The sequence below is a fragment of the Anomaloglossus baeobatrachus genome, chromosome 8 (assembly GCF_048569485.1).
Source record: "Anomaloglossus baeobatrachus isolate aAnoBae1 chromosome 8, aAnoBae1.hap1, whole genome shotgun sequence".
Taxonomy (NCBI): Eukaryota; Metazoa; Chordata; class Amphibia; order Anura; family Aromobatidae; genus Anomaloglossus; species Anomaloglossus baeobatrachus.
The window spans coordinates 112,490,302-112,511,073 of NC_134360.1; the positions used below are offsets into that span (position 1 = coordinate 112,490,302).

At 73.5% G+C, this 20,772-nt stretch overlaps 1 protein-coding gene across 2 annotated transcripts in view; it reads left to right on the top strand.

Moving 5' to 3' along the window:
• Positions 1–17,527: 17,527 nt before the first annotated feature.
• GORAB (golgin, RAB6 interacting) overlaps positions 17,528–20,772 on the top strand; it is a 200,288-nt gene continuing 197,043 nt past the window's right edge. For both annotated transcript variants that reach the window (XM_075321951.1, XM_075321953.1), the window contains exon 1: positions 17,528–17,647. In XM_075321951.1, coding sequence (XP_075178066.1) covers positions 17,572–17,647 — 76 coding nt within the window. In that variant the 5' untranslated portion in view covers positions 17,528–17,571. The remainder of the gene's footprint in view (positions 17,648–20,772) is intronic.

A 20,772-nucleotide genomic window follows, 5' to 3' on the forward strand; every position in this document is an offset into this window, starting at 1 on the left:
CCCCCACCGACCCCGGCGCCGGACCCCCCACCATCCCCAGCAGAGGGCAGAGCCCCCCCCCACCGACCCCCCCGGACCCCCCCACCATCCCCAGCAGAGGGCAGAGCCCCCCCCCCACCCGACCCCGGACCCCCCACCATCCCCGCAGCAGAGGGCAGAGCCCCCCCCCACCGACGCCCGGACCCCCCACCATCCCCAGCAGAGGGCAGAGCCCCCCCCCACCGACGCCGGACCCCCCACCATCCCCCAGCAGAGGGCAGAGCCCCCCCCCCACCGACGCCGGACCCCCCCACCATCCCCCAGCAGAGGGGCAGAGCCCCCCCCCACCGACGCCGGACCCCCCCACCATCCCCAGCAGAGGGCAGAGCCCCCCCCCCACCGACGCCGGACCCCCCACCATCCCCAGCAGAGGGCAGAGCCCCCCCCCCACCGACGCCGGACCCCCCCACCATCCCCAGCAGAGGGCAGAGCCCCCCCCCCACCGACGCCGGACCCCCCCACCATCCCAGCAGAGGGCAGAGCCCCCCCCCACCGACGCCGGACCCCCCACCATCCCCAGCAGAGGGCAGAGCCCCCCCCCACCCGACGCCGGACCCCCCCACCATCCCCAGCAGAGGGCAGAGCCCCCCCCCACCGACGCCGGACCCCCCACCATCCCCAGCAGAGGGCAGAGCCCCCCCCCACCGACGCCGGACCCCCCACCATCCCCAGCAGAGGGCAGAGCCCCCCCCCACCGACGCCGGACCCCCCACCATCCCCAGCAGAGGGCAGAGCCCCCCCCCACCGACGCCGGACCCCCCACCATCCCCAGCAGAGGGCAGAGCCCCCCCCCACCGACGCCGGACCCCCCACCATCCCCAGCAGAGGGCAGAGCCCCCCCCCACCGACGCCGGACCCCCCACCATCCCCAGCAGAGGGCAGAGCCCCCCCCCACCGACGCCGGACCCCCCACCATCCCCAGCAGAGGGCAGAGCCCCCCCCCACCGACGCCGGACCCCCCCACCATCCCCAGCAGAGGGCAGAGCCCCCCCCACCGACGCCGGACCCCCCACCATCCCCAGCAGAGGGCAGAGCCCCCCCCCACCGACGCCGGACCCCCCACCATCCCCAGCAGAGGGCAGAGCCCCCCCCCACCGACGCCGGACCCCCCACCATCCCCAGCAGAGGGCAGAGCCCCCCCCCCACCGACGCCGGACCCCCCACCATCCCCAGCAGAGGGCAGAGCCCCCCCCCACCGACGCCGGACCCCCCACCATCCCCAGCAGAGGGCAGAGCCCCCCCCCACCGACGCCGGACCCCCCACCATCCCCAGCAGAGGGCAGAGCCCCCCCCCCACCGACGCCCGGACCCCCCACCATCCCCAGCAGAGGGCAGAGCCCCCCCCCACCGACCCGGACCCCCCACCATCCCCAGCAGAGGGCAGAGCCCCCCCCCCACCGACCCCGGACCCCCCCACCATCCCCAGCAGAGGGCAGAGCCCCCCCCCACCGACCCCGGACCCCCCACCATCCCCAGCAGAGGGCAGAGCCCCCCCCCACCGACCCCGGACCCCCCACCATCCCCAGCAGAGGGCAGAGCCCCCCCCCCACCGACCGCCGGACCCCCCACCATCCCCAGCAGAGGGCAGAGCCCCCCCCCACCGACCCGGACCCCCCACCATCCCCAGCAGAGGGCAGAGCCCCCCCCCACCGACCCGGCGCCGGACCCCCCCACCATCCCCAGCAGAGGGGCAGAGCCCCCCCCCACCGACCCCGGCGCCGGACCCCCCACCATCCCCAGCAGAGGGCAGAGCCCCCCCCCACCGACCCGGCGCGGACCCCCCACCATCCCCAGCAGAGGGCAGAGCCCCCCCCCCCCCGACCCCCACCATCCCCAGCAGAGGGCAGAGCCCCCCCCCACCGACCCCGGCGCCGGACCCCCCACCATCCCCAGCAGAGGGCAGAGCCCCCCCCCCACCGACCCCGGCGCCGGACCCCCCACCATCCCCAGCAGAGGGCAGAGCCCCCCCCCACCGACCCGGCGCCGGACCCCCCCACCATCCCCAGCAGAGGGCAGAGCCCCCCCCCACCGACCCCCGGCGCCGGACCCCCCACCATCCCCAGCAGAGGGCAGAGCCCCCCCCCACCGACCCCGGCGCCGGACCCCCCACCATCCCCAGCAGAGGGCAGAGCCCCCCCCCACCGACCCCGGCGCCGGACCCCCCCCACCATCCCCAGCAGAGGGCAGAGCCCCCCCCCCCCGACCCGGCGCCGACCCCCCACCATCCCCAGCAGAGGGCAGAGCCCCCCCCCCCACCGACCCCGGCGCCGGACCCCCCACCATCCCCAGCAGAGGGCAGAGCCCCCCCCACCGACCCCGGCGCCGGACCCCCCACCATCCCCAGCAGAGGGCAGAGCCCCCCCCCCACCGACCCCGGCGCCGGACCCCCCACCATCCCCAGCAGAGGGCAGAGCCCCCCCCCACCGACCCCGGCGCCGGACCCCCCCACCATCCCCAGCAGAGGGCAGAGCCCCCCCCCACCGACCCCGGCGCCGGACCCCCCACCATCCCCAGCAGAGGGCAGAGCCCCCCCCCACCGACCCCGGCGCCGGACCCCCCACCATCCCCAGCAGAGGGCAGAGCCCCCCCCCCACCCGGCGCCGGACCCCCCACCATCCCCAGCAGAGGGCAGAGCCCCCCCCCCCACCCCCGGCGCCGGACCCCCCACCATCCCCAGCAGAGGGCAGAGCCCCCCCCACCGACCCCGGCGCCGGACCCCCCACCATCCCCAGCAGAGGGCAGAGCCCCCCACCGACCCGGCGCCGGACCCCCCACCATCCCCAGCAGAGGGCAGAGCCCCCCCCACCACCCGGCGCCGGACCCCCCCCCCCCATCCCCAGCAGAGGGCAGAGCCCCCCCCACCACCGGCGCCGGACCCCCCACCATCCCCAGCAGAGGGCAGAGCCCCCCCCCCACCGGCCGCCCGGACCCCCCACCATCCCCAGCAGAGGGCAGAGCCCCCCCCCACCGGCGCCGGACCCCCCACCATCCCCAGCAGAGGGCAGAGCCCCCCCCCCACCGGCGCCGGACCCCCCCACCATCCCCAGCAGAGGGCAGAGCCCCCCCCCACCGGCGCCGGACCCCCCACCATCCCCAGCAGAGGGCAGAGCCCCCCCCCCACCGGCGCCGGACCCCCCACCATCCCCAGCAGAGGGCAGAGCCCCCCCCACCGGCGCCGGACCCCCCACCATCCCCAGCAGAGGGCAGAGCCCCCCCCCACCGGCGCCGGACCCCCCCCCCCATCCAGCCCCCCCCCAGAGCCCCCCCCACCCGACCCCCCACCTCCCCAGCAGAGGGCAGAGCCCCCCCCCCACCGGCGCCGGACCCCCCACCATCCCCAGCAGAGGGCAGAGCCCCCCCCCACCGGCGCCGGACCCCCCACCATCCCCAGCAGAGGGCAGAGCCCCCCCCCCACCGGCGCCGGACCCCCCACCATCCCCAGCAGAGGGCAGAGCCCCCCCCCACCGGCGCCGGAACCCCCCACCATCCCCAGCAGAGGGCAGAGCCCCCCCCCCACCGGCGCCGGACCCCCCCACCATCCCCAGCAGAGGGCAGAGCCCCCCCCCACCGGCGCCGGACCCCCCACCATCCCCAGCAGAGGGCAGAGCCCCCCCCCCACCGGCGCCGGACCCCCCACCATCCCCAGCAGAGGGCAGAGCCCCCCCCACCGGCGCCGGACCCCCCACCATCCCCAGCAGAGGGCAGAGCCCCCCCCCCACCGGCGCCGGACCCCCCACCATCCCCAGCAGAGGGCAGAGCCCCCCCCCACCGGCGCCGGACCCCCCACCATCCCCAGCAGAGGGCAGAGCCCCCCCCCACCGGCGCCGGACCCCCCACCATCCCCAGCAGAGGGCAGAGCCCCCCCCCACCGGCGCCGGACCCCCCCACCATCCCCAGCAGAGGGCAGAGCCCCCCCCCCACCGGCGCCGGACCCCCCACCATCCCCAGCAGAGGGCAGAGCCCCCCCCCACCGGCGCCGGACCCCCCACCATCCCCAGCAGAGGGCAGAGCCCCCCCCCACCGGCGCCGGACCCCCCACCATCCCCAGCAGAGGGCAGAGCCCCCCCCCACCGGCGCCGGACCCCCCACCATCCCCAGCAGAGGGCAGAGCCCCCCCCCACCGGCGCCGGACCCCCCACCATCCCCAGCAGAGGGCAGAGCCCCCCCCCACCGGCGCCGGACCCCCCACCATCCCCAGCAGAGGGCAGAGCCCCCCCCCACCGGCGCCGGACCCCCCACCATCCCCAGCAGAGGGCAGAGCCCCCCCCCACCGGCGCCGGACCCCCCACCATCCCCAGCAGAGGGCAGAGCCCCCCCCCCACGGCGCCGGACCCCCCACCATCCCCAGCAGAGGGCAGAGCCCCCCCCCACCGGCGCCGGACCCCCCACCATCCCCAGCAGAGGGCAGAGCCCCCCCCCACCGGCGCCGGACCCCCCACCATCCCCAGCAGAGGGCAGAGCCCCCCCCCCACCGGCGCCGGACCCCCCCACCATCCCCAGCAGAGGGCAGAGCCCCCCCCCACCGGCGCCGGACCCCCCACCATCCCCAGCAGAGGGCAGAGCCCCCCCCCACCGGCGCCGGACCCCCCACCATCCCCAGCAGAGGGCAGAGCCCCCCCCCCACCGGCGCCGGACCCCCCACCATCCCCAGCAGAGGGCAGAGCCCCCCCCCACCGGCGCCGGACCCCCCACCATCCCCAGCAGAGGGCAGAGCCCCCCCCCACCGGCGCCGGACCCCCCACCATCCCAGCAGAGGGCAGAGCCCCCCCCCACCGGCGCCGGACCCCCCCACCATCCCCAGCAGAGGGCAGAGCCCCCCCCCACCGGCGCCGGACCCCCCCACCATCCCAGCAGAGGGCAGAGCCCCCCCCCACCGGCGCCGGACCCCCCACCATCCCCAGCAGAGGGCAGAGCCCCCCCCCACCGGCGCCGGACCCCCCCACCATCCCCAGCAGAGGGCAGAGCCCCCCCCCACCGGCGCCGGACCCCCCACCATCCCCAGCAGAGGGCAGAGCCCCCCCCCCACCGGCGCCGGACCCCCCCACCATCCCCAGCAGAGGGCAGAGCCCCCCCCCACCGGCGCCGGACCCCCCACCATCCCCAGCAGAGGGCAGAGCCCCCCCCCACCGGCGCCGGACCCCCCCACCATCCCCAGCAGAGGGCAGAGCCCCCCCCCACCGGCGCCGGACCCCCCCACCATCCCCAGCAGAGGGCAGAGCCCCCCCCCACCGGCGCCGGACCCCCCACCATCCCCAGCAGAGGGCAGAGCCCCCCCCCACCGGCGCCGGACCCCCCCACCATCCCCAGCAGAGGGCAGAGCCCCCCCCCACCGGCGCCGGACCCCCCCACCATCCCCAGCAGAGGGCAGAGCCCCCCCCCACCGGCGCCGGACCCCCCACCATCCCCAGCAGAGGGCAGAGCCCCCCCCCACCGGCGCCGGACCCCCCACCATCCCCAGCAGAGGGCAGAGCCCCCCCCCACCGGCGCCGGACCCCCCACCATCCCCAGCAGAGGGCAGAGCCCCCCCCCCACCGGCGCCGGACCCCCCACCATCCCCAGCAGAGGGCAGAGCCCCCCCCCACCGGCGCCGGACCCCCCACCATCCCCAGCAGAGGGCAGAGCCCCCCCCCCCACCGGCGCCGGACCCCCCCACCATCCCCAGCAGAGGGCAGAGCCCCCCCCCACCGGCGCCGGACCCCCCACCATCCCCAGCAGAGGGCAGAGCCCCCCCCCACCGGCGCCGGACCCCCCACCATCCCCAGCAGAGGGCAGAGCCCCCCCCCACCGGCGCCGGACCCCCCACCATCCCCAGCAGAGGGCAGAGCCCCCCCCCACCGGCGCCGGACCCCCCACCATCCCCAGCAGAGGGCAGAGCCCCCCCCCACCGGCGCCGGACCCCCCACCATCCCCAGCAGAGGGCAGAGCCCCCCCCCACCGGCGCCGGACCCCCCACCATCCCCAGCAGAGGGCAGAGCCCCCCCCCACCGGCGCCGGACCCCCCACCATCCCCAGCAGAGGGCAGAGCCCCCCCCACCGGCGCCGGACCCCCCCACCATCCCCAGCAGAGGGCAGAGCCCCCCCCCACCGGCGCCGGACCCCCACCATCCCCAGCAGAGGGCAGAGCCCCCCCCCACCGGCGCCGGACCCCCCACCATCCCCAGCAGAGGGCAGAGCCCCCCCCCACCGGCGCCGGACCCCCCACCATCCCCAGCAGAGGGCAGAGCCCCCCCCCACCGGCGCCGGACCCCCCACCATCCCCAGCAGAGGGCAGAGCCCCCCCCCACCGGCGCCGGACCCCCCACCATCCCCAGCAGAGGGCAGAGCCCCCCCCCACCGGCGCCGGACCCCCCACCATCCCCAGCAGAGGGCAGAGCCCCCCCCCCACCGGCGCCGGACCCCCCCACCATCCCCAGCAGAGGGCAGAGCCCCCCCCCACCGGCGCCGGACCCCCCACCATCCCCAGCAGAGGGCAGAGCCCCCCCCCACCGGCGCCGGACCCCCCCACCATCCCCAGCAGAGGGCAGAGCCCCCCCCCACCGGCGCCGGACCCCCCACCATCCCCAGCAGAGGGCAGAGCCCCCCCCCACCGGCGCCGGACCCCCCACCATCCCCAGCAGAGGGCAGAGCCCCCCCCCACCGGCGCCGGACCCCCCACCATCCCCAGCAGAGGGCAGAGCCCCCCCCCCACCGGCGCCGGACCCCCCACCATCCCAGCAGAGGGCAGAGCCCCCCCCCACCGGCGCCGGACCCCCCACCATCCCCAGCAGAGGGCAGAGCCCCCCCCCCACCGGCGCCGGACCCCCCCACCATCCCCAGCAGAGGGCAGAGCCCCCCCCCACCGGCGCCGGACCCCCCCACCATCCCCAGCAGAGGGCAGAGCCCCCCCCCACCGGCGCCGGACCCCCCACCATCCCCAGCAGAGGGCAGAGCCCCCCCCCACCGGCGCCGGACCCCCCCACCATCCCCAGCAGAGGGCAGAGCCCCCCCCCCACCGGCGCCGGACCCCCCACCATCCCCAGCAGAGGGCAGAGCCCCCCCCCACCGGCGCCGGACCCCCCACCATCCCCAGCAGAGGGCAGAGCCCCCCCCCACCGGCGCCGGACCCCCCACCATCCCCAGCAGAGGGCAGAGCCCCCCCCCACCGGCGCCGGACCCCCCACCATCCCCAGCAGAGGGCAGAGCCCCCCCCCACCGGCGCCGGACCCCCCACCATCCCCAGCAGAGGGCAGAGCCCCCCCCCACCGGCGCCGGACCCCCCACCATCCCCCAGCAGAGGGCAGAGCCCCCCCCCACCGGCGCCGGACCCCCCACCATCCCCAGCAGAGGGCAGAGCCCCCCCCCACCGGCGCCGGACCCCCCACCATCCCCAGCAGAGGGCAGAGCCCCCCCCCACCGGCGCCGGACCCCCCACCATCCCCAGCAGAGGGCAGAGCCCCCCCCCACCGGCGCCGGACCCCCCACCATCCCCCAGCAGAGGGCAGAGCCCCCCCCCACCGGCGCCGGACCCCCCACCATCCCCAGCAGAGGGCAGAGCCCCCCCCCCACCGGCGCCGGACCCCCCCACCATCCCCAGCAGAGGGCAGAGCCCCCCCCCACCGGCGCCGGACCCCCCACCATCCCCAGCAGAGGGCAGAGCCCCCCCCCACCGGCGCCGGACCCCCCCACCATCCCCAGCAGAGGGCAGAGCCCCCCCCCCACCGGCGCCGGACCCCCCACCATCCCCAGCAGAGGGCAGAGCCCCCCCCCACCGGCGCCGGACCCCCCACCATCCCCAGCAGAGGGCAGAGCCCCCCCCCACCGGCGCCGGACCCCCCACCATCCCCAGCAGAGGGCAGAGCCCCCCCCCACCCGGCGCCGGACCCCCCCACCATCCCCAGCAGAGGGCAGAGCCCCCCCCCCACCGGCGCCGGACCCCCCACCATCCCCAGCAGAGGGCAGAGCCCCCCCCCACGGCGCCGGACCCCCCACCATCCCCAGCAGAGGGCAGAGCCCCCCCCCACCGGCGCCGGACCCCCCCACCATCCCCAGCAGAGGGCAGAGCCCCCCCCCCACCGGCGCCGGACCCCCCCACCATCCCCAGCAGAGGGCAGAGCCCCCCCCCACCGGCGCCGGACCCCCCACCATCCCCAGCAGAGGGCAGAGCCCCCCCCCCACCGGCGCCGGACCCCCCACCATCCCCAGCAGAGGGCAGAGCCCCCCCCCACCGGCGCCGGACCCCCCACCATCCCCAGCAGAGGGCAGAGCCCCCCCCCACCGGCGCCGGACCCCCCACCATCCCCAGCAGAGGGCAGAGCCCCCCCCCACCGGCGCCGGACCCCCCACCATCCCCAGCAGAGGGCAGAGCCCCCCCCCACCGGCGCCGGACCCCCCACCATCCCCAGCAGAGGGCAGAGCCCCCCCCCACCGGCGCCGGACCCCCCACCATCCCCAGCAGAGGGCAGAGCCCCCCCCCACCGGCGCCGGACCCCCCCACCATCCCCAGCAGAGGGCAGAGCCCCCCCCCACCGGCGCCGGACCCCCCACCATCCCCAGCAGAGGGCAGAGCCCCCCCCCACCGGCGCCGGACCCCCCCACCATCCCCAGCAGAGGGCAGAGCCCCCCCCCACCGGCGCCGGACCCCCCACCATCCCCAGCAGAGGGCAGAGCCCCCCCCCACCGGCGCCGGACCCCCCACCATCCCCAGCAGAGGGCAGAGCCCCCCCCCACCGGCGCGGACCCCCCACCATCCCCAGCAGAGGGCAGAGCCCCCCCCCACCGGCGCCGGACCCCCCACCATCCCCAGCAGAGGGCAGAGCCCCCCCCACCGGCGCCGGACCCCCCACCATCCCCAGCAGAGGGCAGAGCCCCCCCCACCGGCGCCGGACCCCCCACCATCCCCAGCAGAGGGCAGAGCCCCCCCCCACCGGCGCCGGACCCCCCACCATCCCCAGCAGAGGGCAGAGCCCCCCCCCCACCGGCGCCGGACCCCCCACCATCCCCAGCAGAGGGCAGAGCCCCCCCCCACCGGCCGCCGGACCCCCCACCATCCCCAGCAGAGGGCAGAGCCCCCCCCCACCGGACGCCGGACCCCCCACCATCCCCAGCAGAGGGCAGAGCCCCCCCCCACCGGCCCCGGACCCCCCACCATCCCAGCAGAGGGCAGAGCCCCCCCCCACCGGACCCGGACCCCCCACCATCCCCAGCAGAGGGCAGAGCCCCCCCCACCGGCCCCGGACCCCACCCCACCCATCCCCCCAGCAGAGGGCAGAGCCCCCCCCACCGGACGCCCGGACCCCCCACCATCCCCAGCAGAGGGCAGAGCCCCCCCCCACCGACGCCGGACCCCCCACCATCCCCAGCAGAGGGCAGAGCCCCCCCCCACCGACGCCGGACCCCCCACCATCCCAGCAGAGGGCAGAGCCCCCCCCCCACCGACGCCGGACCCCCCCACCATCCCCAGCAGAGGGCAGAGCCCCCCCCCACCGACGCCGGACCCCCCACCATCCCCAGCAGAGGGCAGAGCCCCCCCCCCACCGACGCCGGACCCCCCACCATCCCCAGCAGAGGGCAGAGCCCCCCCCCCACCCGACGCCGGACCCCCCACCATCCCCAGCAGAGGCAGAGCCCCCCCCACCGACGCCGGACCCCCCACCATCCCCCAGCAGAGGGCAGAGCCCCCCCCCCACCGACGCCGGACCCCCCCACCATCCCCAGCAGAGGGCAGAGCCCCCCCCCACCGACGCCGGACCCCCCACCATCCCCAGCAGAGGGCAGAGCCCCCCCCCACCGACGCCGGACCCCCCACCATCCCCAGCAGAGGGCAGAGCCCCCCCCCACCGACGCCGGACCCCCCACCATCCCCAGCAGAGGGCAGAGCCCCCCCCACCGACGCCGGACCCCCCACCATCCCCAGCAGAGGCAGAGCCCCCCCCCCCCCCCACCGACGCCGGACCCCCCACCATCCCCAGCAGAGGGCAGAGCCCCCCCCCACCGACGCCGGACCCCCCACCATCCCCAGCAGAGGGCAGAGCCCCCCCCCACCGACGCCGGACCCCCCCACCATCCCCAGCAGAGGGCAGAGCCCCCCCCCCACCGACGCCGGACCCCCCACCATCCCCAGCAGAGGGCAGAGCCCCCCCCCACCGACGCCGGACCCCCCACCATCCCCAGCAGAGGGCAGAGCCCCCCCCCCACCGACGCCGGACCCCCCACCATCCCCAGCAGAGGGCAGAGCCCCCCCCCACCGACGCCGGACCCCCACCATCCCCAGCAGAGGGCAGAGCCCCCCCCCACCGACGCCGGACCCCCCACCATCCCCAGCAGAGGGCAGAGCCCCCCCCCACCGACGCCCGGACCCCCCACCATCCCCAGCAGAGGGCAGAGCCCCCCCCACCGACGCCGGACCCCCCACCATCCCCAGCAGAGGGCAGAGCCCCCCCCCACCGACGCCCGGACCCCCCACCATCCCAGCAGAGGGCAGAGCCCCCCCCCCCCCGACGCCCGGACCCCCCCACCATCCCCCAGCAGAGGCAGAGCCCCCCCCCCCCACCGACCCCCCGACCCCCCACCCTCCCCAGCAGGGCAGGCCCCCCCCCCCCGACCCCCCCGGCCCCCCCACCATCCCCAGCCGGGGCAGCGCCCCCCCCACCGACCCCCGGCCCCCCCCCCCCCCCCCCGCAGCAGGCCCCCCCCCCCCCCCCGACCCCCCCCCCCCCCACCCCTCCACCCCCCCCCCACCCCCCCCCCCCTCCCCCCCCCCCCCCCCACCCTCCCTCCCCCCCCCCCCCACCCCCGCCCCCCCCCCCCCCCCCACGAGCCCCCCCCCCCCCGCCCCCCGACCCCCCCCCCCCCCAGCAGGCAGCCCCCCCCCCACCTCCCCCCGGCCCCCCCCCCCACCCATCCCCAGCAGAGGCAGCCCCCCCCCCACCGACCCCGGACCCCCCCACCATCCCAGCAGAGGGCAGAGCCCCCCCCACCGACCCCGGACCCCCCACCATCCCCAGCAGAGGGCAGAGCCCCCCCCCACCGACCCCGACCCCCCACCATCCCCAGCAGAGGGCAGAGCCCCCCCCCACCGACCCCGGACCCCCCCACCATCCCCAGCAGAGGGCAGAGCCCCCCCCCACCGACCCCGGACCCCCCACCATCCCCAGCAGAGGGCAGAGCCCCCCCCCACCGACCCCGGACCCCCCACCATCCCCAGCAGAGGGCAGAGCCCCCCCCCACCGACCCCGGACCCCCCACCATCCCCAGCAGAGGGCAGAGCCCCCCCCACCGACCCCGGACCCCCCACCATCCCCAGCAGAGGGCAGAGCCCCCCCCCACCGACCCCGGACCCCCCACCATCCCCAGCAGAGGGCAGAGCCCCCCCCCACCGACCCCGGACCCCCCCACCATCCCCAGCAGAGGGCAGAGCCCCCCCCCACCGACCCGACCCCCCACCATCCCCAGCAGAGGGCAGAGCCCCCCCCACCGACCCCGGACCCCCCACCATCCCCAGCAGAGGGCAGAGCCCCCCCCCACCGACCCGGACCCCCCACCATCCCCAGCAGAGGGCAGAGCCCCCCCCCCCACCGACCCCGGACCCCCCACCATCCCCAGCAGAGGGCAGAGCCCCCCCCCACCGACCCCGGACCCCCCACCATCCCCAGCAGAGGGCAGAGCCCCCCCCCACCGACCCCGGACCCCCCACCATCCCCAGCAGAGGGCAGAGCCCCCCCCCACCGACCCCGGACCCCCCACCATCCCCAGCAGAGGGCAGAGCCCCCCCCCACCGACCCCGGGACCCCCCACCATCCCCAGCAGAGGGCAGAGCCCCCCCCCACCGACCCCGGACCCCCCACCATCCCCAGCAGAGGGCAGAGCCCCCCCCCACCGACCCCGGACCCACCCACCATCCCCAGCAGAGGGCAGAGCCCCCCCCCACCGACCCCGGACCCCCACCATCCCCAGCAGAGGGCAGAGCCCCCCCCACCGACCCCCGGACCCCCACCATCCCCAGCAGAGGGCAGAGCCCCCCCCCACCGACCCCGGCGCCGGACCCCCCCACCATCCCCAGCAGAGGGCAGAGCCCCCCCCCACCGACCCCGGCGCCGGACCCCCCACCATCCCCAGCAGAGGGCAGAGCCCCCCCCCACCGACCCCGGCGCCGGACCCCCCACCATCCCCAGCAGAGGGCAGAGCCCCCCCCCACCGACCCCGGCGCCGGACCCCCCACCATCCCCAGCAGAGGGCAGAGCCCCCCCCCACCGACCCCGGCGCCGGACCCCCCACCATCCCAGCAGAGGGCAGAGCCCCCCCCCACCGACCCCGGCGCCGGACCCCCCCACCATCCCCAGCAGAGGGCAGAGCCCCCCCCCACCGACCCCGGCGCCGGACCCCCCACCATCCCCAGCAGAGGGCAGAGCCCCCCCCCACCGACCCCGGCGCCGGACCCCCCACCATCCCCAGCAGAGGGCAGAGCCCCCCCCCCACCGACCCCGGCGCCGGACCCCCCACCATCCCCAGCAGAGGGCAGAGCCCCCCCCCCACCGACCCCGGCGCCGGACCCCCCACCATCCCCAGCAGAGGGCAGAGCCCCCCCCCACCGACCCCGGCGCCGGACCCCCACCATCCCCAGCAGAGGGCAGAGCCCCCCCCCACCGACCCCGGCGCCGGACCCCCCACCCATCCCCAGCAGAGGGCAGAGCCCCCCCCACCGACCCCGGCGCCGGACCCCCCACCATCCCCAGCAGAGGGCAGAGCCCCCCCCCACCGACCCCGGCGCCGGACCCCCCACCATCCCCAGCAGAGGGCAGAGCCCCCCCCCACCGACCCCGGCGCCGGACCCCCCACCATCCCCAGCAGAGGGCAGAGCCCCCCCCCCACCGACCCCGGCGCCGGGACCCCCCACCATCCCCAGCAGAGGGCAGAGCCCCCCCCCACCGACCCCGGCGCCGGACCCCCCCACCATCCCCAGCAGAGGGCAGAGCCCCCCCCCACCGACCCCGGCGCCGGACCCCCCCACCATCCCCAGCAGAGGGCAGAGCCCCCCCCCACCGACCCCGGCGCCGGACCCCCCACCATCCCCAGCAGAGGGCAGAGCCCCCCCCCACCGGACCCCCGGCGCCGGGACCCCCCCACCATCCCCAGCAGAGGGCAGAGCCCCCCCCCACCGACCCCGGCGCCGGACCCCCCACCATCCCCAGCAGAGGGCAGAGCCCCCCCCCACCGACCCCGGCGCCGGACCCCCCACCATCCCCAGCAGAGGGCAGAGCCCCCCCCCACCGACCCCGGCGCCGGACCCCCCACCATCCCCAGCAGAGGGCAGAGCCCCCCCCCACCGACCCCGCGCCGGACCCCCCACCATCCCCAGCAGAGGGCAGAGCCCCCCCCCCACCCCCGACCCCGGGCGACCCCGGAGCCCCCCCCACGACCATCCCCAGCAGAGGGCAGAGCCCCCCCCCCACCGGCGCCGGACCCCCCCACCATCCCCAGCAGAGGGCAGAGCCCCCCCCCCCACCGGCGCCGGACCCCCCACCATCCCCAGCAGAGGGCAGAGCCCCCCCCCACCGGCGCCGGACCCCCCACCATCCCCAGCAGAGGCAGAGCCCCCCCCCACCGACCCGGACCCCCCACCATCCCCAGCAGAGGGCAGAGCCCCCCCCACCGACCCGACCCCCCACCATCCCCAGCAGAGGGCAGAGCCCCCCCCCACCGACCCCGGACCCCCCACCATCCCCAGCAGAGGGCAGAGCCCCCCCCCACCGACCCCGGCGCCGGACCCCCCACCATCCCCAGCAGAGGGCAGAGCCCCCCCCCCCACCGACCCCGGCGCCGGACCCCCCACCATCCCCAGCAGAGGGCAGAGCCCCCCCCCACCCGACCCCCGGCGCCGGACCCCCCACCATCCCCAGCAGAGGGCAGAGCCCCCCCCCACCGACCCCGGCGCCGGACCCCCCACCATCCCAGCAGAGGGCAGAGCCCCCCCCCACCGACCCCGGCGCCGGACCCCCCACCATCCCCAGCAGAGGGCAGAGCCCCCCCCCCACCGACCCCGGCGCCGGACCCCCCACCATCCCCAGCAGAGGGCAGAGCCCCCCCCCCCACCGACCCCGGCGCCGGACCCCCCACCATCCCCAGCAGAGGGCAGAGCCCCCCCCCCACCGACCCCGGCGCCGGACCCCCCCACCATCCCCAGCAGAGGGCAGAGCCCCCCCCCCACCGACCCCGGCGCCGGACCCCCCCACCATCCCCAGCAGAGGGCAGAGCCCCCCCCCACCGACCCCGGCGCCGGACCCCCCACCATCCCCAGCAGAGGGCAGAGCCCCCCCCCACCGACCCCGGCGCCGGACCCCCCACCATCCCCAGCAGAGGGCAGAGCCCCCCCCCCACCGACCCCGGCGCCGGACCCCCCACCATCCCCAGCAGAGGGCAGAGCCCCCCCCACCGACCCCGGCGCCGGACCCCCCACCATCCCCAGCAGAGGGCAGAGCCCCCCCCCCACCGACCCCGGCGCCGGACCCCCCACCATCCCCAGCAGAGGCAGAGCCCCCCCCCCACCGACCCCGGCGCCGGACCCCCCACCATCCCCAGCAGAGGGCAGAGCCCCCCCCCACCGACCCCCGGCGCCGGACCCCCCACCATCCCCAGCAGAGGGCAGAGCCCCCCCCCACCGGACCCCGGCGCCGGACCCCCCACCATCCCCAGCAGAGGGCAGAGCCCCCCCCCACCGACCCCGGCGCCGGACCCCCCACCATCCCCAGCAGAGGGCAGAGCCCCCCCCCACCGACCCCGGCGCCGGACCCCCCACCATCCCCAGCAGAGGGCAGAGCCCCCCCCCACCGACCCCGGCGCCGGACCCCCCACCATCCCCAGCAGAGGGCAGAGCCCCCCCCCCACCGACCCCGGCGCCGGACCCCCCACCATCCCCAGCAGAGGGCAGAGCCCCCCCCCACCGACCCCGGCGCCGACCCCCCCACCATCCCCAGCAGAGGGCAGAGCCCCCCCCACCGACCCCGGCGCCGGACCCCCCACCATCCCCAGCAGAGGGCAGAGCCCCCCCACCGACCCCGGCGCCGGACCCCCCACCATCCCCAGCAGAGGGCAGAGCCCCCCCCCACCGACCCCGGCGCCGGACCCCCCACCATCCCCAGCAGAGGGCAGAGCCCCCCCCACCGACCCCGGCGCCGGACCCCCCACCATCCCCAGCAGAGGGCAGAGCCCCCCCCACCGACCCCGGCGCCGGACCCCCCCACATCCCCAGCAGAGGGCAGAGCCCCCCCCCACCGACCCCGGCGCCGGACCCCCCACCATCCCCAGCAGAGGGCAGAGCCCCCCCCCACCGACCCCCGGCGCCGGACCCCCCCACCATCCCCAGCAGAGGGCAGAGCCCCCCCCACCGACCCGGCGCCGGACCCCCCCACCATCCCCAGCAGAGGGCAGAGCCCCCCCACCGACCCCGGCGCCGGACCCCCCACCATCCCCAGCAGAGGGCAGAGCCCCCCCCACCGACCCCGGCGCCGGACCCCCCACCATCCCCAGCAGAGGGCAGAGCCCCCCCCACCGACCCCGGCGCCGGACCCCCCCACCATCCCCAGCAGAGGGCAGAGCCCCCCCCACCGACCCCGGCGCCGGACCCCCACCATCCCCAGCAGAGGGCAGAGCCCCCCCCACCGACCCCGGCGCCGGACCCCCCACCATCCCCAGCAGAGGGCAGAGCCCCCCCACCGACCCCGGCGCCGGACCCCCCACCATCCCCAGCAGAGGGCAGAGCCCCCCCCACCGACCCCGGCGCCGGACCCCCCACCATCCCCAGCAGAGGGCAGAGCCCCCCCCACCGACCCCAGCGCCGGACCCCCCCACCATCCCCAGCAGAGGGCAGAGCCCCCCCCACCGACCCCAGCGCCGGACCCCCCACCATCCCCAGCAGAGGGCAGAGCCCCCCCCACCGACCCCAGCGCCGGACCCCCCACCATCCCAGCAGAGGGCAGAGCCCCCCCCACCGACCCCAGCGCCGGACCCCCACCATCCCCAGCAGAGGGCAGAGCCCCCCCCACCGACCCCAGCGCCGGACCCCCCACCATCCCCAGCAGAGGGCAGAGCCCCCCCCACCGACCCCAGCGCCGGACCCCCACCATCCCCAGCAGAGGGCAGAGCCCCCCCCACCGACCCCAGCGCCGGACCCCCCACCATCCCCAGCAGAGGGCAGAGCCCCCCCCACCGACCCCAGCGCCGGACCCCCCACCATCCCCAGCAGAGGGCAGAGCCCCCCCCACCGACCCCAGCGCCGGACCCCCCACCATCCCCAGCAGAGGGCAGAGCCCCCCCCACCGACCCCAGCGCCGGACCCCCCACCATCCCCAGCAGAGGGCAGAGCCCCCCCCACCGACCCCAGCGCCGGACCCCCCACCATCCCCAGCAGAGGGCAGAGCCCCCCCCACCGACCCCAGCGCCGGACCCCCACCATCCCCAGCAGAGGGCAGAGCCCCCCCACCGACCCCAGCGCCGGACCCCCCACCATCCCCAGCAGAGGGCAGAGCCCCCCCCCACCGACCCCAGCGCCGGACCCCCCACCATCCCAGCAGAGGGCAGAGCCCCCCCCACCGACCCCAGCACCGGACCCCCACCATCCCCTAGCAGAGGGCAGAGCCCCCCCACCGACCCCAGCACCGGACCCCCCACCATCCCCAGCAGAGGGCAGAGCCCCCCCACCGACCCCAGCACCGGACCCCCACCATCCCCAGCAGAGGGCAGAGCCCCCCCACCGACCCCAGCACCGGACCCCCCACCATCCCCAGCAGAGGGCAGAGCCCCCCCACCGACCCCAGCACCGGACCCCCACCATCCCCAGCAGAGGGCAGAGCCCCCCACCGACCCCAGCACCGGACCCCCACCATCCCCAGCAGAGGGCAGAGCCCCCCCACCGACCCCAGCACCGGACCCCCACCATCCCCAGCAGAGGGCAGAGCCCCCCCACCGACCCCAGCACCGGACCCCCACCATCCCCAGCAGAGGGCAGAGCCCCCCACCGACCCCAGCACCGGACCCCCACCATCCCCAGCAGAGGACAGAGCCCCCCACTGACCCAGCACCGGACCCCCACCATCCCCAGCAGAGGACCGAGCCCCCCACTGACCCCAGCACCGGACCCCCACCATCCCCAGCAGAGAACAGAGCCCCCCACTGACCCCAGCAGCACTGGCCCCACCACAGATGGTCCACAGCTGCATTGAGCGCCCCAAAAAAAAAATCCAGACCAGGCACACAGCATGAAGCTTACACACAGTAATAAAGAACTCCAGTTTGTAACTATGAAGACACTGACCTTGGTCTGTGCAGGAAAGTGTCATCCATAGCGCGGGGTCCTGAGGTCGAGGCTGCAGCAGAAGCGAGCGTCCACACATGCCGAGAAGCAGGAAGAAATGGCGTCTCCTCGTGTATTGTGAAATTAGACCACGCCCCTAACACGTGACGGTAGTGACGTCATGCCGGGAAGGAGCCTGTACACTCTAGCATCTACCCTACCGTGGCAGGCGGAAGCTGCTGTGAATACTGAGCAGTCAGGAATCTCTCATGTCTGGAGCTACACGGATGGCGGGCTGGGCCGGCTTCTCTGAGGACGAGCTCAAGAGCATGAGGTCCCGGCGAGGTATAGTGCTGCATTGCTAGGGGGACCAGGGCCGGATTTTCTGGGCCGACCTCCCTGAGGCTGAGTCCAGGAGAATGAGGGTCCCGGCCAGGTACACTGCTGTGGCGGGCTGGGCCGAGTTCCCTGAGGATGAGTCCAGGAGAATGAGGTCCCGGCCAGGTACACTGCTGTGGCGGGCTGGGCCGAGTTCCCTGAGGATGAGTCCAGGAGAATGAGGTCCCGGCCAGGTACACTGCTGTGGCGGGCTGGGCCGAGTTCCCTGAGGATGAGTCCAGGAGAAAGGTCCCGGCCAGGTACACTGCTGTGGCGGGCTGGGCCGAGTTCCCTGAGGATGAGTCCAGGAGAAAGGTCCCGGCCAGGTACACTGCTGTGGCGGGCTGGGCCGAGTTCCCTGAGGATGAGTCCAGGAGAATGAGGTCCCGGCCAGGTACACTGCTGTGGCGGGCTGGGCCGAGTTCCCTGAGGATGAGTCCAGGAGAAAGGTCCCGGCCAGGTACACTGCTGTGGCGCGCTGGGCCGAGTTCCCTGAGGATGAGTCCAGGAGAATGAGGTCCCGGCCAGGTACACTGCTGTGGCGCGCTGGGCCGACTTCCCTGAGGACGCGCTAAGGAGAATGAGATTCTGGGGACACACTAAAAAGAATGATGAAAAGGAATAAATAAAAAGAATGAGGATAATAACTTATTAGGTGTATATTATGTAGATGTATAAAAGGTTTCTTTGGCAAGTTAGACATGGAATGAACATTATATATGAGCATTATAGGTGTGCATTGATCAGGAAATATATTTAGATAATAGGAAAATGAACACATATGGCATATAACCAGGTGTATATTACGTTACCTGAGCATTATAGGTGTAGAATGATCATGAAATATCTGTAGATAATAGGAAAATGAACGCATATCGCATTTAACCAGTTGTATATTATGTTACCTGAGCGTTCATTTTCCTATTATCTACACATATTTCATGATCATTCCACACCTATAATGCTCAGGTAACATAATATACACCTGGTTATATGCCATAGGCGTTCATTTTCCTATTATCTACATATATTTCATGATCATTCCACACCTATAATGCTCAGGTAACGTAATATACACCTGGTTATATGGCATATGCATTCATTTTCCTATTATCTACATATATTTCATGATCATTCCACACCTATAATGCTCAGGTAACGTAATATACACCTGGTTATATGGCATATGCATTCATTTTCCTATTATCTACATATATTTCATGATCATTCCACACCTATAATACTCAGGTAACGTAATATACACCTGGTTATATGGCATATGCATTCATTTTCCTATTATCTACATATATTTCATGATCATTCCACACCTATAATGCTCAGGTAACGTAATATACACCTGGTTATATGGCATATGCATTCATTTTCCTATTATCTACATATATTTCATGATCATTCCACACCTATAATACTCAGGTAACATAATATACACCTGGTTATATGGCATATGCGTTCATTTTCCTATTATCTACATTATATTTCATGATCATTCCACACCTATAATGCTCAGGAAACATAATATACACCTGGTTATATGGCATATGTCTTCATTTTCCTATTATCTACATTATATTTCATGATCATTCCCCACCTATAATGCTCAGGAAACATAATATACACCTGGTTATATGGGATATGCATTCATTCTCATTTTATCTACATATATTTCATGATCATTCCACACCTATAATGCTCAGGTAACATAATATACACCTGGTTATATGGGATATGCGTTAATTCTATTATTATCTACAGATATTTCATGTTCATTCAATGGGACATACTAAAAAGAATGATGAAAAGGAATAAATAAAAAGAATGAGGATAATAACTTAAGTGTATATTATGTAGATGGATAAAAGGTTTATTTGGCAAGTTAGACATGGAATGAACATTATATATGAGCATTATAGGTGTGGAATGATCATGCAATATCTGTAGATAATAGGAGAATGAACACATAAACCATATAATCAGTTTTTGGGCTAAAAAATGCATGACTTTGCTTCCCAGCAAAGTCTGAGTTTTCATTTTTGCTGTCCGCACACAACCTTTTTTTTAGCTGTGTTTTTGAGCTAAAAAAATGGAGATGTCAATTCTTTCCTGTGTTTTGCTGCATTTTTCACCCATGCAGTGCACTGGAAAACGCAGTAATCAAAAACGCACCGAAACGCGGTAAAAACGCATGCGTATTTTGCCGGTCTATTTTTGCCGTGGGTGTGTGTTTTTTTTGCGTTTTGTAAGTTTTTTCGGCCAAAAACGCAGCGTAAAAAAACCGCTGTGTGCACACATAGCCTACATGTGCCATATCACGTACACTGCAGAGTGAAGCTGGAGGCGCTCAGTGGCCTGATGCTTCCGTACTATGGAGTCATCCCATCAGCTGATCAGTTTGGCTCACGACTCCGACATATATTGCTTATAGTTTCGTGAAAAATGTATTAAAGAGAGAATATTCCAAAAAACCATAGTAATTATAGGGTGGGTCCAGATTCTGCTGGAACCCAACCCAGTTAGCACAAACTCATAAACATTTTTTAGAGAGGGCAAGAGTTTTTGAGGTGCAAAGCACAGTGGGAATAAACATCCAAAACGTCATAAAAACCAGTTAAAATATTAATGACGGGTAGCCCCCGTATTTGACAATAACATTGGCTGGCGTGTGCACGTATAATATATGTAAATATGGCAATCTCAGGAGTGCAGGCAAAACATGTGGGTGTTGTACATCAAATGGCTGTCTCTCTGAGTCAAGTGACAAAAGTACATGGTCGTACAATACTGAGCACAGCTCACAATCGATAAATAGCCCCACTGATGACCCTGCACCGGCGAATAACGATACCTATGATACCATGCACCAGCCCAGCCAAGTGGAGAAGTGGGGGCACTCCATCAGGAAAAGAGCCTCAGGAAGACCTACGTACGTTTCGATATTAAAAGTGACAATCTTCATCACGGAGGAGGCGTCTCGTTCCACACATCCCCTGTAGCAGGCTTTAAATGTACAGTGGTGATTACCGTGGACCCGGAAGTCTCGCTATCGGCGATCGCGTCGGCATGCTGAACGAAAT